This window comes from Patella vulgata, chromosome 4 (assembly GCF_932274485.2).
Source record: "Patella vulgata chromosome 4, xgPatVulg1.2, whole genome shotgun sequence".
NCBI lineage: Eukaryota > Metazoa > Mollusca > Gastropoda > Patellidae > Patella > Patella vulgata.
The window spans coordinates 69,394,690-69,416,024 of record NC_065882.2 but is presented as its reverse complement, the minus strand read 5'-3'; the positions used below and the strand labels follow the sequence as shown (position 1 = coordinate 69,416,024).

The following is a 21,335-nucleotide window of genomic DNA, read 5'->3' as shown; positions in this document are numbered from 1 at the left end:
GGAACTATATCACCACTGACATAGAGGATGCTGCTGAAGATATTCGGCAAGATTTAGTCAAGGTTGAGGGCGACATTAAACTACGAAAACTAAATGTTTAGCAGGATCTTGAAACGGTTAGTGGGTACAAAGCAAACATTGACGCAAAGTTTGGACAAATGTCGGGTTTGTTGCGGCACATCTACCACAAAATGACAACACGTCTAAGCCACTCCTATAGTGAGCTAAATCAAAGATTAGCTAAGACTCAGAATGCAGAATACACCATTCTTAGGGCGTGGTCGGGCAGACTTTAGAGCGATCTGACTTGGGGAAAGCCCCCAAATTTTGGGTTAGAATTTTGAAAATTATATTTTCCAAGTATAGATCTTTGTTTCTGTTAAGTTTCAGCCATGTACACTGTAACCCGGGTACCGTTTAACCTTGTGTATACAGCACTAAATCTTTGTTTAAAAATTCGTAAAAATCATTCAAAATCACCAAGACCATCTAATTTGTAATCATGTCCAGTTTAAAGCTTAATGATTAATTTTGATAATGAGCGTCCAATTTACAAGTGTTTAATTTCCTGACCACTGTTCAAAAATTAACCAGATTACATCAATAATTAATTGTGTTGTTTATATTTTAACAGTGATCGAGAAATTAAACGCTTGTAAATTGGACATTCATTATCAAAATTGAATGGTCAGCTTTAACCTGGTCACAAGTAAAAATTAAATGATTTTTTGATATTTCAAACATTTTTTTATATGAATTTTTAAACAAAGATTTGATATTAAACAAATGTGAAAGAAATTAGTGCTAGATACACGAGATTAAATGGTACTTGGGTTACAGTGGTAACTGATGGCCATATTATTAGCCCCGTGAGGAGATATTGGGCGTGGTCTGACTTTGGGAAAGCAACGGAAATTTTTCTTTACTCCACCAAAAATAACTACTGAACGTTTAACACCAAAACATTTGATGATTTTTCAGACCAGCTGAAGCTATCATTCCAATATCATCGCTACCATAATAGATAACATTTACTCTACAGTGAAGCACAGTCTCAGATTATCGAAAATAATATGTGAACTTCGAAATTTAATTCTACCATATATTGTTATATCCATATTGCTCCTAAGATCAGATGTTCATACAAATCCCGGGCCACCAAACCTCTGGATAGAAACCTAGTATCACTCTTTCACTTACATGCACGTAGCATAAGACACAAACTTAACACAATATATGTTGATGTCAATAAATACAATATATGTTGTTTCACGGAGACTCATCTGGATAACAATGTGATAGATTTATCTTTACTGTGGAACGGATACCATCCTCCATATCAAAAAGATCGAACATCATACGGTGGCGGTTTGTTATTATATACTTTTCAAAAAAAGTAGGGGATATTCAGAAACAATACAAAACTCCGGAAATGCACTGCTGTTTTTATTAGAGGTAACCAGTGTATGTTAATAACAGGCCAATTGCTTACACGTGAACATAAACAGTTCATATGGGCGGCTTATCTGACGGCCCCATTTCACTCGCAAAGAGATACGCTGTCAAAAGTGAAAATGGACGTTTTTGATTTTTGTCTTAATAACGAGTAATTGCTCCACCAATCCTCAGACATTCAGCAATTCGCCGTGGAATGCTCCTAATCAACCGTCCAATCACGATTTGGGGCAATCTGACCTACTCCTCTTGCAGTGCCACGGCCAATTCTTGCAGTGTTGTCGGTTGACGTTGACGTCGACGAACACGTCTCCCGATCATGTCCCAGACATGCTCTATATTGGAAAAGTCAGGATTCATGGCTGACCAAGGCATATGGACAATATGGTGACACTGGAGGTAGTCATTCACGACACCAGCATTACCACCTTGAAAGATGAATCGTCGACCTGCACGTTGAGCAAAGGGCAGAGCTATCGGAGCCAGGGTGTGGTCACGGTAGTACACATCAGTGACCCTTCCTTGAACAATATGTAAGTCCGTTCTGCTAGTCATGGTGATTCCTCCCCACACCATAACAGACCCACGCCAGAATCTGTCATGCTGTCTGACATTAACGTTAGCATGATCCGAAGCTCATTTACACGCCTCCAAACGCGAGCACGCCTATCGGTGAAATCCAGAGTAGATCTGGACTCATCTGAGAACATTACACGCGCCCATCGACGATTACCCCAATTTCTACGCTGCCTACAACATTTACCCTTGTTTGCCATGTGCTGGCGAGTTAATGGAGGCACACCACGCGGTTGTCGCGCATGCAAATGGGCTGCATGTAGCCGATTTCTAATCGTTTGTAGTGTACCTCTAATTCCTGTAACTTGGTACAAGTTTACAGAAAGCTGATTGGCCGTTTGTCATCGATTTCGCAGAACCTGTGTGAGAATATATCGATCCTGGGCTTGTGTAGTGGCTCTAGGACGACCTGAAGGAGGTCTATCATCAGCATTGTGTGTTTGTTGGTACCGGTTCCACAGTCTGCTCATCACAGACTCTGACACATTAAGCATGTTGGCTACTGCTCGCTGTGTAGAACCCATTTGAAGCATGCCAATAGCACGTAGACCTTCATCACGTTGAAGACGTCTCATTGCAAATTAAACGTAACACACTAAAGCAAAGATACGCTAAACAGCAAATCTTATGCAAGAGCCGATAGGAAAGCAAGCATGGATAGGATAAACCAGCACGCGGCAGTCAAATTTGACAATGAACCCCTCCCACGTGTAATGGCGCTATTGCGTGTCGTACGTACAGCTCAGTGGTTCTGTTGGGGCGATAAGTTTTTCATCTGTGAGCATACTCTCAAAACATGTCAAGTGTCCATGACTATTTATCATATCACAACCTGCAAATGTATTTGCATTTCAATATCCCCTACTTTTTGTGAAGAGTATATATTAATTCAAACATCTATTATAAAAGGCGCAATGATCTTGAGGTCACTGACATTTAGAGCGTTTGGGTCGAATGTAAATTTCCAAATACCTTATTACTTGTTGCTGTATTTTTACAGACCGCGAACCCGGCCAAAAGAATTTTGGTCATTTTTTGAAAGGTCCATTGAACTTGCATATCAAACTACACTTAATGTCGTAATTCTTGGAGATTAATCTTATGAATATAATTAATGAACCGAGACGCATTACTTTAACATCGTCTACCTTATTTAGATATTATCCTAGTTAATGATGAACTCCAGATTAGTGCCAGTGAAACAACTGACAGGGGCGGATCTAGGAATTTTGAAAAGGGGGGCGCCGCAAAATGAGGGCACTGACCGGGAGACGGGGCACGCCGCTGCGAGGGGATTTCTTTTTTTTTTGCGGGGGGGGGGGAGGGGGGTTCCCCCAAGAAAATTATCCGTCATTCCCTTGCATCTGTAGCCATTCCAAGGTCTATTTGGCTGATATTTTCGTCTAAGTAAACGTTCGGAAATCGTTGAAAAAGAGCCTTAAAATCGAGCAAAAAAGCCAGTTGAACATGCGGCTCGAAAATTGTCAAGGGCGAGCGAGGCATTATGATGGGAAAAAAGACGATCTATTCCCCAGCCACTTCACTATTTAAGCCTTGTAACTTGTACTTTGTACTGCCCACACATGAAACAATACTACATCAAGTTGCACTCATGCGCGTCGGTGATGGACATGAGTGTATACGCCGCCGATTCCACAAGATGTCTGTCTAAGTCACTCTATAGGATTAGGGCACCGTCAGCTAAACAACAAGAATTCGTTTGAAAGTGGAAGCATTAATTAGACCAGACTGATGTGTTTGAATCGATGGTTTGAGTCATTTGGGATCCCTGCAACGGGTTGGGAACGAACATATTTGGGTCTGAAAAAAGGCACTTTCAGCAGTAAAAAAGGGCACTGTCGAAAATTAGGGAGGCGCCCCCCCCCCCTTGAATCCGCCTCTGACTGATGTCACTCCTGGCCTATCAGATCAATAGGATGTTTATGCATTGCTTGATTTTCATATCTCAACTCCCAGAAATGTTTGTATATATAGAAGGTGATTATAGTAGACTAAATGCCCTTATCAAAGAACGCGATTGGGAGAGTACCTTTGCAAATTTTGATATCAATATAATATGACCTAAAGTTTAAGAAATTTTTAAATAAATTTGTTATACTTTGTGGACGAGAGAAAGTAATAACTGTTAGAAAAACTGACAAACCATGGTTTTCAATATTATCTCTCAGAATGCCGTGTGTCGTGATCCTAGGTTACACAATGATGTAAGGGGGGTAACTACAGTTATCATCAGAGAGAGAGGGGGGAGAGAGAGAGAGTGAGAAATGAAATGAAATGAAATGAAATGAGGTTTAACGTCCTACTGTTCTGCTCCTATGCTGGGCTAATGAAGACGGACATACGCCATACAGTGTGCTATGAGGGAAATTTTGCCCCGGACAGCGGCACTATCGCTTACTCTTATATCGAATTCCAACTGCCAAGGGATCTTTTACGTGCATTCCAATGTATACACGGCACCTCGGTTTTTCGTCTCATCCGAAGGACTAGACAGCTGTCCTTGCCAGGCCCTCCGTCCTGCATCACTGACAAGGAGAAACCACGCCGGGATCGAACACCCGACTTCCAGGCTAGCGAGCCAGCGTCTTACCCACTTAGCCACGTGATCCCCAAAGAGAGAGTGAGATGGCTTAACGTCTACTCCACTCAGACCAGGTCATTTCGGGACTAACATAGAGTACAATTTTATTTTAATAAATGTCTTGATCGTAGAAGTCGTTAACAGTGGTAGGAAATCGTTTTGATCCGGAGAAGACCCACAAAGTTACGCACGCGAACCTATTCTTTGTCACGTACAAGTGTGCGTTCAATTCCAGGCTACTTGACTCAATGGCAGACTTTACGATTTAAAAGACAGGCGTTGCATTAGACCCCCACCCCACCGCGCCCACCTCCTCCAGGTGAATGCCCTTCTTATCTATTCTTCATGACACACACGTGTGCGTTACTGCACTGTGCAACCCTTTCTTATACCTGTTACATATAAAATACATCACTTATTTGTATTTGATACAAGAGTATTAATTATTCCTTAAAACTCGTTTTCTTCCTTTCTGGTCAGAGATAATTGGTTATAAGCGGGTTAATCACACCTACGAATCCTAGATTTAATCCCACAATTTTCATCTTATCTCCACTTCGTAAGAACAACTGAGCTCAAAACCGTCAAACTATTGCTACAGACATCTCATAGCAAATATTTTTATACTTTAGAAAGTTATATTTGGAATCTGTTTAACGATTTTTTTTATGAGACAATCAAATATATAAATAAAATGGGTGGAAGGCAGTACCAAGTAAATCTCGAACAACAAATTTCCAAACGAATCATCAAATACAAATCTTGCAAAACATTTTCAAAAACATTTCTCCAAATTCATGGAACCAGTACGCTATAGTGGTGAGGCGAAATCAACCGTAACATTATTAAATTAATTAAAATAATCTGCCCATTTGCAGGCCTTTCTTTGTGACTTAATTTTTAATGTAATACAAATCATTAATTGCCATACCATGACCATAATCCATTCTCGATGCTATCGTTAAGTCTAGAATTTCAACAGATTTAAACTTGCGATTCAACGGCCGTTGATGATTTACTGTAAAATCGACAATCGAGATTTTGTTTATTATCGTAACGGCAGCAATGACAATTGAGGCTATTGTTATTGTAACTAAGATTTCTCGGTTCATAGTGAAGTAATTTGACTGAAATTTTCAGCATACCCCCTTTTCATTATCTATTTTGTAACTATCATAGCGAGTGGTATACCCATCTCCAAGCGGACGTTTATAAATACAAACATATGTATTAGTTGATGAACATTATTATTAAACAAAAAAGAGGTGACATGTTACATTAACACCATTTGTACGCAGGTCCTCACAATGAAAAGGGTCCCCACATGGTTGGTGTGCTGACAAGTAACTATATGCAAACACACACTCACACACACAACGCACGTCGGATTAGAAATGAAATGGAATGAAATTGGTTTTAACGTCCTACTGTTCTGGGCTATGAGGCAAATTTTGACCGGGCAGCGGCACTATGGCCTACTTTATATCGAATTAAAACTGACAAGGGCGTCGGATTAGAATGTTGGTAATATCTGAACATATTGTGATTCGTCTGATGATTTTATCTTTGAAAAGAAATATTAGCAGAGTTAATTGAATAACTCCCTATGTTGTATATCGTCATTTCGTTTTAAATGCACACGTCGACATAGCGTATGGCGATATTTTGCGAACATGTCGATATATATACTACGGCGAAATGGATGTCGACAAAGCTTGAGAATAGCAATATCTTAACGCAAAAACGTGCATATTTAAAACGAAATAACGACATATAACGCAATAGACAGATTTAGCTCTTGCATAATGTATGTTTTATATTGCGGTATCTATCGCGCTACTGACCCCTATACGCTTCCATAGTGTTGCCCCCGATGGGATATTGCATTAACTGATTGATGATGTTAAAAACTTTATCACAACACTCCTTTCATATCTTATTATGATAAGTAATATGAACATAACACCTCATGATATATACAGGTGGTAATACAATAACGATGATATATTTAAACTGATATCTTAATAGCCCTTCATTTTTATCTGATAACCTCTTACAATTTCATTTAACAACAATGGCTAGGCAGTTAAACTCCGTTGGGTCTTTTACTTGTGATCAATCTGATGACCTTTTAAGTCATCACAAAAATAGAAGTCGTAACGCTACGGATGACGAAAGAACTAAAACTTTAATGTGTGGTCTGTGTGAGATCGGAGAGCGTGCTGAAGGAAGGTGTGAGCAGTGTAACGAATACCTATGTGATGGTTGCATTGTTAGACACATAAAACTGAAAGTCACTTCCGATCACAAAATCATACCACTGGTCGATTTCAAGGAATTAGAAGACTCTGAAGTTATTCAGTTGAGGCAACGTACCTATTCTCTGCGAGCAACCAAAGAACGAACATATCCAATTGTTTGTCGGAAACATCGGGGTGAGCCTTTGAAGTTTTATTGCAATAATTGTCTGACGACCATTTGTCGAGATTGTCTGTTGACAAATCACAAGAACCATATCACCACTGACATCGATGATGCTGCTGAAGATATTCGCCAAGATTTAGTCAAGGTTGTTGGCGACATCAAACTACGAAAACTAAATGTTTCGCAGGATCGTGAAGCGGTTAGTGAGTACAAAGCAAACATTGACGCCAAGTTTGGAGAAATGTCGGACTTGATGCGGCACATTTACCAAGAAATGTCCACACGTCTAAACAACTCCTATAGTGAGCTAAATCAACGATTATCCAAAATTCAAGATGCAGAATACGCCCGTATAGACATGTTTGCTAATGATTTAGAGAATAAGATTGAAGCAGCCGACACTGTCATTCGCAATTCAGAGAAGAGCATTCTCAGTGCAACCAACATCGAGTTACTTCTGAGTAAAGACAGTTTGAAGGAAAACTTATACCAGCATTTGTTTGACTTTGAAAGTGCTCAACAACTTGGTATGGCTGAGTTCTTTATTTCCAGAAATCCAAAGTATAACAAGACCAGTGCGGATAATATGATAGGGGACATTTCATTGGCAGTAATCAAATCACCTGCAGCGGGTTCGTCAATAGGTGCTATCCATGACATAATATTGAGGCGAGAATGCATCTTCAACATTTTTGAGGCAAGGAGTAGCCGACCATCTATAAGAGGCATTGTGGAAGCGGATGGTATTATCTGGGTAGCCACGTCCAGGTCACTGGTGCGCGTAGGTATGGACGGCTTCAAGCGAACAAATGTACAGCTTACTTCAACCTCGGATATAACCACCATAGCTACTGGACCTGGCGGCAAGCTTCTGGTAGCCTTCAGTAGAGGCAAAAATATAAAGCTATTGTACAAGGATATTTGGCACAATTTCGCCTCTGCAGCAGATACCGTTTCTCACATGGCTACGACAAATGATTCACAGAGAGTGTATGTTACTCTCGCTGGAACTAGAGGAGATGCTCAAAAAATTGTATTGTATGGTGGTGATGGAAAGATGAAATACCACCTAAATCTATCCGTAAGTTCTGGAGTATCAACAGCTTCCATTTCTTGTCTAACAACAAGCCCCAGGGGTGACATATGCGTTTGCGATGTAAACCGTTCCCGTGTTCAGTTTCTGAATCAAAATGGTGATATCATCAACGAATATCTAGGACATGATGGTCATCTTTCTCCTAGAGCCGCCATTTTTGATTCTCAGGGTTATGTTCTCGTAGCAGACGGCAACAGAAATAATGTTCAGCTGATCACAGACGACGGTGTATTTCTCGTTAACTTACTGAACAGAGAGCATTTTCAAGATATCGGATCACCCGTAGCCTTAAATATTGATCATAAAGGCCGTTTGTGGGTAGGAACAGATATGGGAACGGTGTGTTGTTATTCCTATCTATAAATAAAAAAAAAACAGTTTGAAAACAGTCCAGTCAAAGAGTCACACAAACAGAAAATGTTTGATATCAATTTATTTACATTAAATAAATAGAGATTCCACACAAATTATATTTTGTTGCCGTATCTATGCATGTAAAGAGCCCTTTACAAGAATTCACGCACCAAATCTCATCCGAAAAAATCACTCTTCATATGAAATAATATTAGAGGCTCAAGTTTAACAGAGAGGATAGCAGTAGTACAAAAAGATCATATTTCGAATCTTTTGTACAAAACACTAAAATTTATTATGGGCAACAATCCAAGAAGTCATTATCGGAATAGAGATATGTTAGACTTCTTCAAATCAATGGGATACTAACTTTAGCCTCTAGACTAAAAGCAAAATTAATGATCTAAAATCAATGGGATTCTTCATCTCATTTTTCTAAATCAGAATGTCCGTACGCAAATGATGCGTGCACTGCCTCTGAAGTGATCGTTCCTAACACATTTCCTTCAAGTGTTTAAACCAGCGGTTGTCATTTAACATTTTGCAATAGATGGGCAGATAACAAGTTAAAAAGAAATGCGATTTCCGGGGCCATAATCCAAGAAGATACGATTCGGTATGCACGAATATCGAAAGGCACTGTTATCTTTTGGATATAAACATATATTTCAAATTTCATCAAGATCAGATCAAAATTGTGACTTCCCGAGGTGCCACAACCTTGGTATTAGCCTACATACTTTTAAATTATTTGCGAACAAGTAACAGCAATTTTTTTCGGACAGTTTCGGTCCGATTTTTACGAAATTCGAACTCATCCATCATTAGGGTCTAACGGTGATATGTTCAAACGTTTTTGTTTGTTTTTGTTTTCTTTTTAAAGCGGATAAAAATTGTGACGTCTAAAGGATTCACAAGCTAAAAGACATGATTTTTGATATGCACGAATATCGAAATGAACCGAGATCCTTATGTTATACACATACATTTCAAGTTTCATCAAAATCGGATAAAAATTTGTGATTTCTAGATTGTCAACAACCTTGGTATTACGTACTTTTACACAAGGTGCGGCCATTTTGTCTGGCATTTTCGGTCGGAATTTTACGAAATTCGAACTCACCCTTCTTTGAGTTGTAACGGTTTTTAAAATTTAATACACATGGTCTACAAGCTAAAAACGTGAATTTTCGAACAATCAGGGGCCACAATCCAGGACATTACGTTCCGATATACCGCATTATTGAAAGGAATCTAGATCTTGTGATATAAAATTAAATTTAAAGTTTCATGAAAATCTAAAGGGGCCACAACCTTGATATACCATTCTTTTACACTATTTCCGTGCGAGGAGCGGCCATTTTGTCCTGCAGTTTCGGTCCGATTTTTACGAAATTCGAACTATCAATCTTTAGGATGTAACGGTGATATATTTTAACGGGGTTTTTTGTTGTTTTTTTTTAATCGGATAAAAATTGTGACCTCTGGAGGGACCACAACGTCGGTGAAGTGTCAAAAGGGTGTATCTAAGAATTTCTAAAGATTAAGAAATAGAACCTTTTGCATTTCAAAATTTCCACAAACCAAGATACAACATTTGGACACATGATACCCATAACAGTTCTAATTGGCGTAGAGACACACAGCTTAGACAGAAATGTGCATATTAATTGGGAGAGTTTAAAAATGCAAAAAAGTGTATTTGACTAATTTACCGAGATAACCCTTTTGACACTTCACCGACAAGTTAAAAACACGATTTTTCGTACAATCTGGGGCCATAATCCAGGAATTTACAATTCGATTTGTGCGAATGTTGAAGGGAACTAAGATTTGTAGGTTATAAACATACATTTCATCATAATCGGATCAAAATTGTGACCTCTAGAGTGTCCACGGGCTAAAAACGTGATTTTTCGTTTTATCAGGTAACGGCATATTCTGATACTGGCAATAGTAGAAAAATGCTAATATTTTAGATCATCAACTTATGAAACGCGAACGTTTCATCCAATAAACGATGACAGTAATTTATTCTGGAATATTACTGACGTGAACTTCAAGCTGGTACGTGAATTAAATATGTCGTTATTTTTGTGGTAATCACATACATTAAAATACATGATCTCCATAACAAATTACCAACAATTATTTTTGTTGAAGTCTAATTATATTAAAGGGAATGGAAGCTTATAATTAACCCATTTCCTACGGGACCGCATTTGACCCAATTCTGGCCGGTTCATTTCAAAATGGATTAAGAACCGTGGGTAACACACACTGGAATCCTTTTCTCAATTCTCAAACATTAATTCTAACCAGCGGCTGCCAGGCAGGATACGTCAACATTTTCGAGAGATGGATAGAGAACAAGCTAAAAAGAAAGTGATTTTTCCTACAATCAAGGGCCATAATTCAGGAAATTACAATTCGATATGGGCAAATTTCGAAAGGAACTGAGATCTTTGCGTTATAAACTTACATTTCAAGTTTCAACAAAATCAGATAAAAATTAGGGTCCACAACCTTGATATACCATATTTTTAGGCTATTTGAGAACGAAGGGAGGCCATTTTGTCTGTCAGTTTTGGGCCGATTTTCACGAAATTCGAACTCAGCCGTCCTTAGTGTGTAACAGTGATATAATAATACGTTTTTTTAAAATCAGATAAAAATTATGACCTCTATAGCTAAAAACGCAATTTTTCGTACAATCAGGGGCCATAATTCAGGAAGTTACAGTCCGATATGCGCGAATATTGTAAGGAACCGAGATCTTCGGGTTATAAACTTACATTTCAAGTTTCAACAAAATCGGATAAACATCGCGACCTCTATTGGGTCCACAACCTTGATATACCATATTTTTACACTATTTGAGAATGAAGGGCGGCCATTTTGTCTGTCAGTTCTGGGCCGATTTTCACGAAATTCGAACTCAGCCGTCCTTAGGGTGTAACGGTGATATAATACGATTTTTTAAATCGGATAAAAATTAAGACCTCTATAGGGTCCACAAGCTAAAAACGCGATTTTTCGTACAATCAGGGGCCATAATTCAGGAAGTTACGGACACGAATATCGAAAGAAACCGAGATCTTTGGGTTATAAACTTACATTTCGTGTTGTAACAAAATCGGATAAAAATTGTGACCTCTATAGGGTCCACAACCTTGATATACCATATTTTTACGCTATTTGAGAACGAAGGGCGGCCATTTTGTCCATCAGTTTTGGCCCGATTTTCACGAAATTCGAACTCAGCCGTCCTTAGGGTGTAACGGTGATATTATAATACGTTTTTTTTAAATCGGATAAAAATTGTGACCTCTATAGGGTCCACAAGCTAAAAACGCGATTTTTCGTACAATCAGGGGCCATAATTCAGGCAGTTACGGTCCAATATGCGTGAATATCGAAAGGAACCGAGATCTTTGGGTTATAAAGTTACATTTTAAGTTTCAACAAAATCGGATAAAAATTGTGACCTCTATAGGGTCCACAGCCTTGATATACCATATTTTTTACGCTATTTGAGAACGAAGGGCGGCCATTTTGTCTGTCAGTTTTGGGCCGATTTTCACGAAATTCGAACTCAGACGTCTTTAGGGTGTAACGGTGATATAATAATACGATTTTTGAAATCGGATAAAAATTATGACCTCCATAGGGTCCACAAGCTAAAAACGTGATTTTTCGTACAATCAAGGGCCATAATTCAGGAAGTTACGGTCCGATATGCGCGAATATCGAACGGAACCGAGATCTTTGTGTTATAAACTTACATTTCAAGTTTCAACAAAATCGGATAAAAAGTGTGACCTCTATAGGGTCCACAAGCTAAAAACGTGATTTTTCGTACAAACAGGGGCCATAATCCATGAAGTTTTGATCCGATACATGCCAATATCGAAAGTAGCCGAGATATTTTGGGGATTAACTTATATTTAAAGTTTCGTCAAAATCGGATAAGAATTGTGACCTGTAGAGAGTCCACAAACAATTGTGGATGGAAGGATGGACGGACGGACGTCCAGACATACGGACGTCCGGACGGACAGGGGCGAAGACATATACGTCCACATGAAAATGTGGGCGTATAAAAATCATATATGAAATACCCGATGGCGTACTCATTTGATTTTGCCGAATTCGGTATATTAGTCCTCGGTATTCCCAGTGGCATCGATTATTTTTTTCGGGGATTGCTTTGGATTGGAAAATAATACCGAAATTTCAGTGTTATGCTTCCCTTACCAAAATCATTAAGATTGTTATTATTGATGCATAAAAAGCCTTTGATGGCGAGTAGTATATAAGATACAACTTCTCTATTATTATCTAAATATAGGAGATGTAAATTCTACATAACAAATAATAAAGACTGATTCTTATGGCACAACAAGTAGTTATAATTTATTATCTTCTGGTGTCAATAAACAACTCATTTATAATGAGATCGACCTCATATAAAATATCTATACTTATACAGTCACAACAATGATGTAAATATCACCAAACCGTAAATTTCATATATTTCATATATGAAACTTATATATATATTTTAATTTATATATTATAACTCTAAAAATTTGCTTTAAAAAACAAAACAAACTGAAACATCATTCTAAAATAGACATTTTCTAAACTGACTTAGATAGTGTGTAAAGGTGTCAATAAACAACTCATTTATAATGAGATCGACCTCATATAAAATATCTATACTTATACAGTCACAACAATGATGTAAATATCACCAAACCGTAAATTTCATATATTTCATATATGAAACTTATATATATATTTTAATTTATATATTATAACTCTAAAAATTTGCTTTAAAAAACAAAACAAACTGAAACATCATTCTAAAATAGACATTTTCTAAACTGACTTAGATAGTGTGTAAAGGAGACAATTCCATATTCAGATTCAAAATTACAAACAGGCAGATCTAATCTCATAAAGTTTATAAGAGTATATTCCTCTCTCACTATACATCGAACAATCCAAAATTTAAAAATTCCTTCAATTAGCTAAATACTGATACCAACATATTATTTATGCAGACAGTTAACATGTTTCTTCTATTCAAGCAAAGTTTGAGTCCTGACACCTTATGAAAAAAAACTTAATCTAAAGTATTTTAAGAATGACACATTTTCATTGGCTTAGGGCTTGTACTGGGATTTTTACCTTCAACCAATGAAAAGGCTGCATCCCTAAAATATTTTATCAGATGTACAGGTACTCCTAAAATTGTTTCTTTGTTAACTCTTTGTTTTATAATGAACATCAGAAAGATTGCAAAGTTTTTCTGCTGCTTGTTCGGCTGTCAGATCTCGCTGACATTGTGCTAGCATTTCATATCCTACCATAAACTTTTTAACTGTCGCTGACCTCAGTAAAGGGGGGTAATACAAAGCATGAAGCTGCCAATGATCATTGTTGGTCTTTAACCTCTCACCAGTTGGTGCCCCTGAAGAATATAATAAGATTTATATAAATAATTTTGATTTTTGTCATGAGAGAGAGAGAGAGAGAGGAACCATAGAAAACCTATGAGGTTGGACAGATGACCCTACTCCTTGCCAACTACAACCAGGGAATCAAAACCATGCCAGTTGACACAATGACAGATCTTATAATACAAAGCGCGCACACGTTAACCATTCGGCCATCCGCATCCCTCACCCCGAGAGGGAGAGTTAACCTCCACTAAACATAAACTAACATATGGTACAACTTTTTTTTAAATATTTTGCTTTCCGGTCAGGGTCTTTAGCAGGGAGGTAAGCGGAGTAGTCAGTGAAGCCCACGAGGTTAAGCAGGCTATGCTACCTTCTCCTTCATAATCTATACAATTATTTAAAACACACTCAGAATGAAGCTTTATTTTAATCAAATTGGGAATAAAGAAATAGGTTTAAAAACAAAACAACCTACCATGCCATCCCATAGAATACGGAAAAGATATCTCAAACATATTATCATATTTTGATAATAATTTCTTCATTATTATACATAAATCTGAGAAAAAAATTTAAATTAAAAAAAAATATGTTTAGGACTTCAATTTCCAATAAATATTTGTGCACAATAATATAGGCTATCCTTAAAATGATGAAACCTCCATGATGTGGGTTTAATATAAAAGCATTGATTTAATCAAATTTGTGGATTTGTTTTCCAAAATGGGTATCCTTAAAATTTAAATTTCAGAGAAAATGTTGAAATATAAGAGAGAGAGAGAGAGAGAGAGAGAGAGCGAGACAGAGAGAGGGACAGAGAGAGAAATGGGGTGTAACCTCCACTCAACACAAATTAGGTCATTTCGGGACAAACATATGGTTCAATAATTCTCTTGCACGTAGGGGTCTTTAGCAGTGGGAGTAAACCAGAGGACCTGGAGAAAACACACGAAGTTGGACAGGTGACCCTCCCTACTCCTTGTCACGTACAAAAGGGGAATCGAAACCATACCACATGACAGACCTTCTGATCCAACGCGCACGTGTTATGCAACCGTTTGGCCACACAACCCACCTCTGTGTTGCCAGAGTTGTGTTGACAGAATATCGAATAGAAAGTTATGGCTAACCCCCCAAAAAACAGAGTCTGTATTTCTTTGAAAAATTATTACACAGCATCATACAGCTACACACAACTTGGATAAACGTTTCTAAGATTCTTCCAATCTCTTTTATTCATTCTGGGTGACTGCTTTTTAAGAATGCTTACCATCTCTTTCTTCATCATTTAAATCTTCTAAACGTAAAACATGCCTCTTTGGTAATAACATAGTTTCATACGGCCAAACAGCCCAATAGGGTACTAACCAAACCCAATGCTTGCTTTCTATAACAACACGTTCCTGATAAAAACAAACCAAAATCAAAACATATTGAATACCTGTTCTAAATATCTACACAATATTGATTAATTAACTTTAATTTACCTTAAAGATACATTCCCACTTACAAACTGGGTGATTTAATGGTATATATGGACTAAAAACATATTTAAATTAATTAATTTGTCATAATTTTGCCTCAAATCCTTCTCAAACATTGTAATTGCGAAGGAATGCCCTGCTATAAAAATTCAATCAAACCAGGTCATGTTTACGTCACGTGACTTACCTCTCTTGGAAGTCAGAGGAGAATTCATTGTATACATAAGACGATGTTGTCTTAATCGCTTACTATTTACTACAAATATCAAATACTAATTAAATTCTAGGATTATCCACTACCCGCGTCTTTTTCCATCATTTTTATCTCAGAAAGTGTTGTACGTTTAACTCTTCATAAAGTTTATCAACTTGTACATCAAGCGCTTAATGTTCACGTGTGACCTTTGACATCACGCGTGTAGAAATTCCTAATCATCGAGCTGTCGATTAGGGGAACCCTTACATTTTTGTCCTGTATACGCTCCATTAGTGTTTTTCGTGGAATCCAGTATTTTTCTAGTAACATTGGATATCTCTACTTTCCATATATACCAAAATTGCCATACTTTTATTGGAAATAACCCCCCCCCCCCCGATAAATACTTTTCTGGGAACCCATCTTTAAATCTGGTAAAGGGGAGTGTGGGGGTGGGGGGGGGGGGGGGCAATTATAGAGTAAAATTGAACTTAAGATTTTTTAAATTTGAATTGAGCACTGTTAACTATGTTGTACAATCTGCCCTAGTGTTCCCCAAGCTGGTTTTTACATAATTAAAATGTCTTTCTTTCTCATATTTCTCTGTACTAGACCATATAGTAGAGTCTTGTATTCAATCAAAGCATTTGCCAGGGCATTACCAAATCTCTGCTTGCTACAGGTTCATTATGCAACTAACAACTGACACAGCCCTTCATACTCATCATGTTAGGATTAGACACACTTTATGTAAACTTCTTACCTTTTTACTTAATTCTTTTTCTGTATAATCAACTAACATTGGTTTCTTATATTTATCATAGAATTCTTTCTGTGTTCTGTCTTTAACTGCTAACTCATTTGGAAGAAAGGAACTTGCCCAAACCTGTTCAATTGAAATTTGAATTATATACTTAGGATGTGAATCCCAATGGCACAAAAAGTAATCTTAAACAGTGATAGTTCTGTATATCAACAGTAATCTCAACAATCCAAGGATAATCCTCGAGAGGCATTTAACAATTGATTTATGATATAATACTAGAAGTCATTTTTAAGCAAATACGTAATGCTTCATTTGTACAGTTTATTCCCACGAAGGCGCAGTTATTGACCATAACGGATTAAAGGAGGTCGTTTTCGACGCCTTCGTGGGAATCCAGCTTTCAGGGATTAAAATGGATTAAAATGTAACAATGGAGTTATAGATTGTTATGATAAGAATTTACACTTTCACAATCCCCAATGTGACTAATTAACTAACATTTTAACATGTTTGGAATATGACTTTAAGAAATAAAAACAAATTAATTTAATTTCCCTAAATAAGACACCCTGTCTAAATACTCAACTAAAGTTAATTCCTCTTCTTTGTGTCTACTTTTTAATTCCTGGAGCTGGCTTTGGATTTGGGCAAATTTATGTCTCTTGGTGATTAAGATTTATGTTGAATACTTGGCTGATATGATGATTTTCATCATTAGTTGTCAATTGGTCAATAAAATTCAGAGTCAACATAAATTCATAAAATCTTTAACACCGTTAATTGGGTCCTAATAACAACATGCCTCTCTTCAAACGAAAGCCAACAAGTCCATATCTGCGCCTCCGTGGGAAGGATTAATTTTGGTCACGCACTGTAACGTCGCCCTTGTGGGAATACACCATTTGTACCTTAGATATTTGCTTGAAAACGACTTGTGAAATCTTGTTGTTCTAGCATCATACATCAAAGAACTGTTATTATTAATCAAGCCCATTAAGCCGAGATGAGTTGGGGGTTTTTTCCCAAAAAAAATATCTCTTTTACCTGACAATGAGGATGTGGATTAGAACATCCCATCATAGCACCTCTGTTTTCAAATAGCTAAAAGATAAAATGCATCAACATTATAATGTAAATCCCTTAACTGGAGTTACCTCCCTTCCTTTTAATTGGAAACTAAAAGCATTATAAACAATGATCTGTTTTGTTGAACAGTAATTAGTCAAAAATATTTTTAAGATCTAAAAATAATCACCTGCACCCATAGAAATTTTTGGCCAAGTTCTTGATTTATTTCTGCCCATTTATCAACTACTGCCCTAACTTCTTTATCTTGCATTATAGGTAACGTCATGTCTGACCAGGGATGGAAACACATGACTTTACATGTTCCATAGGCTGGTGCAGCTTGAAATAATAGATCGTCACTTTTCTCTAAAATATACAAAATAGAAGTGCATAATTTGTTTTGGGGAAAATACACCTCACATATTAAAGTTGTCTGAATAAATCAGATTCAATCGGATTAATAAAAGGCTCAGTGAAATGAAATGAGATTTTAACGTCCTACTGTTCTGCTCCGACTGGGCTAATGTCATAATGAAGACAGGCATACACCACACAGTTTGCTATAAAGGAAATTTTGCCCTGACAGTGGCTCTACGGCCTACTCTTATATCGAATTCCAACTGCCAAGGGATCTTTTACGTGCACGTCAATGTGTACATGTGACCTCAGCTTTCTGTCCCATCCGAACGACTAGACAGCTGTCCTTGTCAGGCCCTCTGTCCTGCACCACTGACAAGGGGTGCCAGCTAGTGAGCCAGCATCTTACTCACTTAGCCACCGTGGCTCCGAAGAATCAGTGAAAAATTAATGGTGGCAATGACTTGTGGACTATATCATATATTTTGTCTTCAATTGATGCGAAATGTTGACAATTCTCAGATCTTTCTAAATACTGAAGGAATTGAACCATTTCTGGGCTGATTTCGAGAATTGACTTTCACAATACTGCAATTTTCAACAGATTAAAAATCCCTCAAATGACAATCAGAGACTTTAAGTTAATATAAAAATATTCAAATTATAATTGTGTTTATATGTGTGTGTCAATTTATACTACATCACATGTTATACCTGGTGGGGGCCCATCTTGTAGTAAGGCTTCAAAATCATTCTTAAATACAAATGTTCCTTCATATTCTGGATTAACCTGCATAAAACATAGTTAACATCATCAAAATTTTCTTTTTATGATACATAGCATTTTACCGTCCTGTTTTAAAATGTAAAATATCTTTTGTCGTTCAATTTTGTTTCTTATTATGTTATAAGTTACCAGGAGGATATAAAGTACAGAATTTAACATGATTTATTAAATGTATCTGAGGCTAATTTTGAATAGGATTCAATTTCACAATGGTTTGGAACTTAAATGAATTTATCTTTCGTCTGACCTCTCCATTTGATCTTGTGGAACCAGGGCATAATGGATTACTACTGTCTTTTCTAGGTATATTATCTTCTGGTAGTTTCTCTACCTGACCTTTCCATGGTCTTTTGGCACGATGTGGGGAAACTAAGACCCATTCAGCTTTTAATGGATTATATCGAATATGCTGATGTTCTGAAAGAGATTAAATAGAGTACTGGTAATTCATTTAAACCTTCTTGTATAATAATTTAAAAATTAACATTCACTTGATTTGATATTTGTTGTTTATTTTCTTACAATGTCTATGTAGTTTGTCTTGTCTGCAGGTTTGTCTTGTCGATTTTGTTTTGTGTGTAATACAGTCCTCCTGCACTTACTAATAGAATGGAGCAAAGTGCTCTATTGGCCTAACAATATTTTCTCGAAACTATTAATTTGATGAACTATTTGATATCATTTGAGCAGGTTCAGTATCTTTAATTATATCGAAGGAAAAGATGCCATTACAGCAATAACATCCGTTTTATTGATTAAAATCAGTTTGCTTTGTTTTGCTGGAAAGCATTTAGTCATGGACCTTATATAATATATGTATTATAAGGTCCATGAAGTTAACCATGGACAAATGTGGCAGAAAACAAGTTTGGATATAAAAATAAAATTACATATCAAAGATACGCCTTATTATAGACCTGGGACATATTCTTTCGGTTTATGTTATTATTTTTTTTAAATATGGCCCTAACATGGTTTGTTACTTTTGTGGAGTTAAACCACATTTCAAAAACTATCCACATACATTGTTATTATATTGCTTTTAAAATAAAACCTAAAAGTAATTTACAACACAGTGAAAACGCTTTAGTATTGGTAAAATAAATCAATTGTGGTCTGTATCCTTGATATTCTTTGCGGTTCTTTTTGGTAGCAATAAACCCAACAATAAGACACGACAGCCCTTGTAAGGGAGCATTATTTATCTTTACCCGTTGGATCAAAGGTTGTCATTTTGCTGACAATTTTATGACAAGCAAAATAAAGACCTTGTTGTATCCTGATGACTATTTACATTCATCAATATTAGTACGTGGCTTTCGCCACAAGACAGACGAATTTGGAGGTCGTAGACTTTGTTAACAGGCCTGATGGTTAAATAACTGTTAAAATATTTTTTTTACTGAAACGACTGTGATCTTTATAGTACAAACAAATAATACACCGAGGAACTAAACCCTCTTTACAAATCAATCGGCTGTTATGTATGACATTAATAAAATCTGGGCCTAGTTCAGAAAAAAATTCACAACCAGACAACATGTAAAATTCGCGGATTGGTTTTGGACTAAGAAAAGTGGCTACAGTAACAGAGAGAGAGAGAAATGGGGTTTAACGTCCATTAGACACAAACTAGGTCATTTCGGGACTAACACATGGTTCCATTTTATTTCAATAATTCGCTTTCGCGTAGGGGTCTTTAGCAGTGGGAGGAAACCGGAGGACCCGGAGAAAACCCACGAGGTTGGACAGGCGATCGTCCCTACTCCTTGTCACGTACAGCCAGGGAATCGAAACCCCGCCAGTTGACTCAATGATAGATACAGCGCGCGTGCTAACCATTCGGCCCCCCTTCCCCTCCCCGGCTACAGTAACAACACAGAGATCAGTTAGATAGATCATTATTTTTATCGTAGTTGGGTTTTAGAGTACCGGTATATGCCTTTTGTTTTCGCCGAAAATGATTTGCGGTTATCTTGCATTTTTTTACTTTTCTGGTCAACGTCCACTTAACCCAAACTAGATACCTTCGGGAACAACATTATAGTATAATGGTATAATCTTAATTCAATAATTCGCTTGTGCGTATGGCCTTACACGTCTTGAATAAAAACCACACCACTTAATTGACTCAATATTAACAGGCCCTATGATCTATTTAAGCAAAATAAGGGTTTCTTGTCGTTCGTTGGGACGAAAAACTGAGGTCGGTCCCGTGTAGGCGTTGGCGTGCACGCAAAAGAAACCTTGACAGTTGGAATTAGATGAAGGGTTATTCAAATTGAGTCAAGATGGCGGATTGTGTAAGCCACGAAGATGTCTCCTCTATAGTTTTCTCTTTTTAGACGAACTAATATTCGCAATGGCATCTAATGAACAATTGTAAACTAGGATGGATTTAAACAATAGTCTAGTAATCTTTAATTATAATGTGTAAATTGTTTTAAAAAGGCAGAATCACCATGTAGTTTCTCAACACGAACCAATTATGAATACGGAAAGAGGACCCTTGGACTTGAGGAATCAGTTAGTATAACTTAATACAATGAAGGAGATGTGTGTCATGTCTTCTGTCGTCGATCGGTATACAGTCATTAAGAACCTGAAACATTGATCGGTTACCAAGGGTTAAAAGCAACATTCTTCTCGGGATAAATTGCGTTTAAGCGGGGATTTGATTAAGCAGATTGCGATAAAGC

General features: G+C 37.1%; 1 protein-coding gene across 2 annotated transcripts; it reads right to left on the bottom strand.

Annotated features, from left to right (window-relative positions):
- Nucleotides 1-8,570: 8,570 nt before the first annotated feature.
- Nucleotides 8,571-20,192, bottom strand: LOC126818195 (galactose-1-phosphate uridylyltransferase). Of its 2 annotated transcripts, none has more exons than XM_050545464.2 (9): nt 20,040-20,192; nt 18,884-19,053; nt 18,564-18,639; nt 17,680-17,858; nt 17,469-17,525; nt 16,422-16,544; nt 15,249-15,381; nt 14,454-14,537; nt 8,571-13,986 (listed from the first exon to the last, which is right to left on the bottom strand). In XM_050545464.2, the coding sequence occupies exons 1-9, from the start codon at nt 20,176-20,178 to the stop codon at nt 13,778-13,780; spliced, it is 1,170 nt and encodes a 389-aa protein (XP_050401421.2). In that variant the 5' UTR covers nt 20,179-20,192; the 3' UTR covers nt 8,571-13,777. The 2 variants fall into 2 exon arrangements, with proteins under 2 accessions (XP_050401421.2, XP_050401422.1); XM_050545465.2 differs by lacking the exon at nt 20,040-20,192 and adding an exon at nt 19,848-20,017.
- Nucleotides 20,193-21,335: the final 1,143 nt, after the last annotated feature.

Bases quoted from the DNA above. Each gene is read 5' to 3' on its own strand.
- LOC126818195 (XM_050545464.2), bottom strand. From the start codon at position 20,178: ATGTTGTCTGGTTGTGAATTTTTTTCTGAACTAGGCCCAGATTTTATT. The intron at 16,545-17,468 runs GTAAAAGAGATA...TCAATTGAACAG, and splicing joins ATCCACATCCTCATTGTCAG to GTTTGGGCAAGTTCCTTTCT. The intron at 14,538-15,248 runs GTAAGCATTCTT...TTTTTTTCTCAG, and splicing joins AAATGATGAAGAAAGAGATG to ATTTATGTATAATAATGAAG.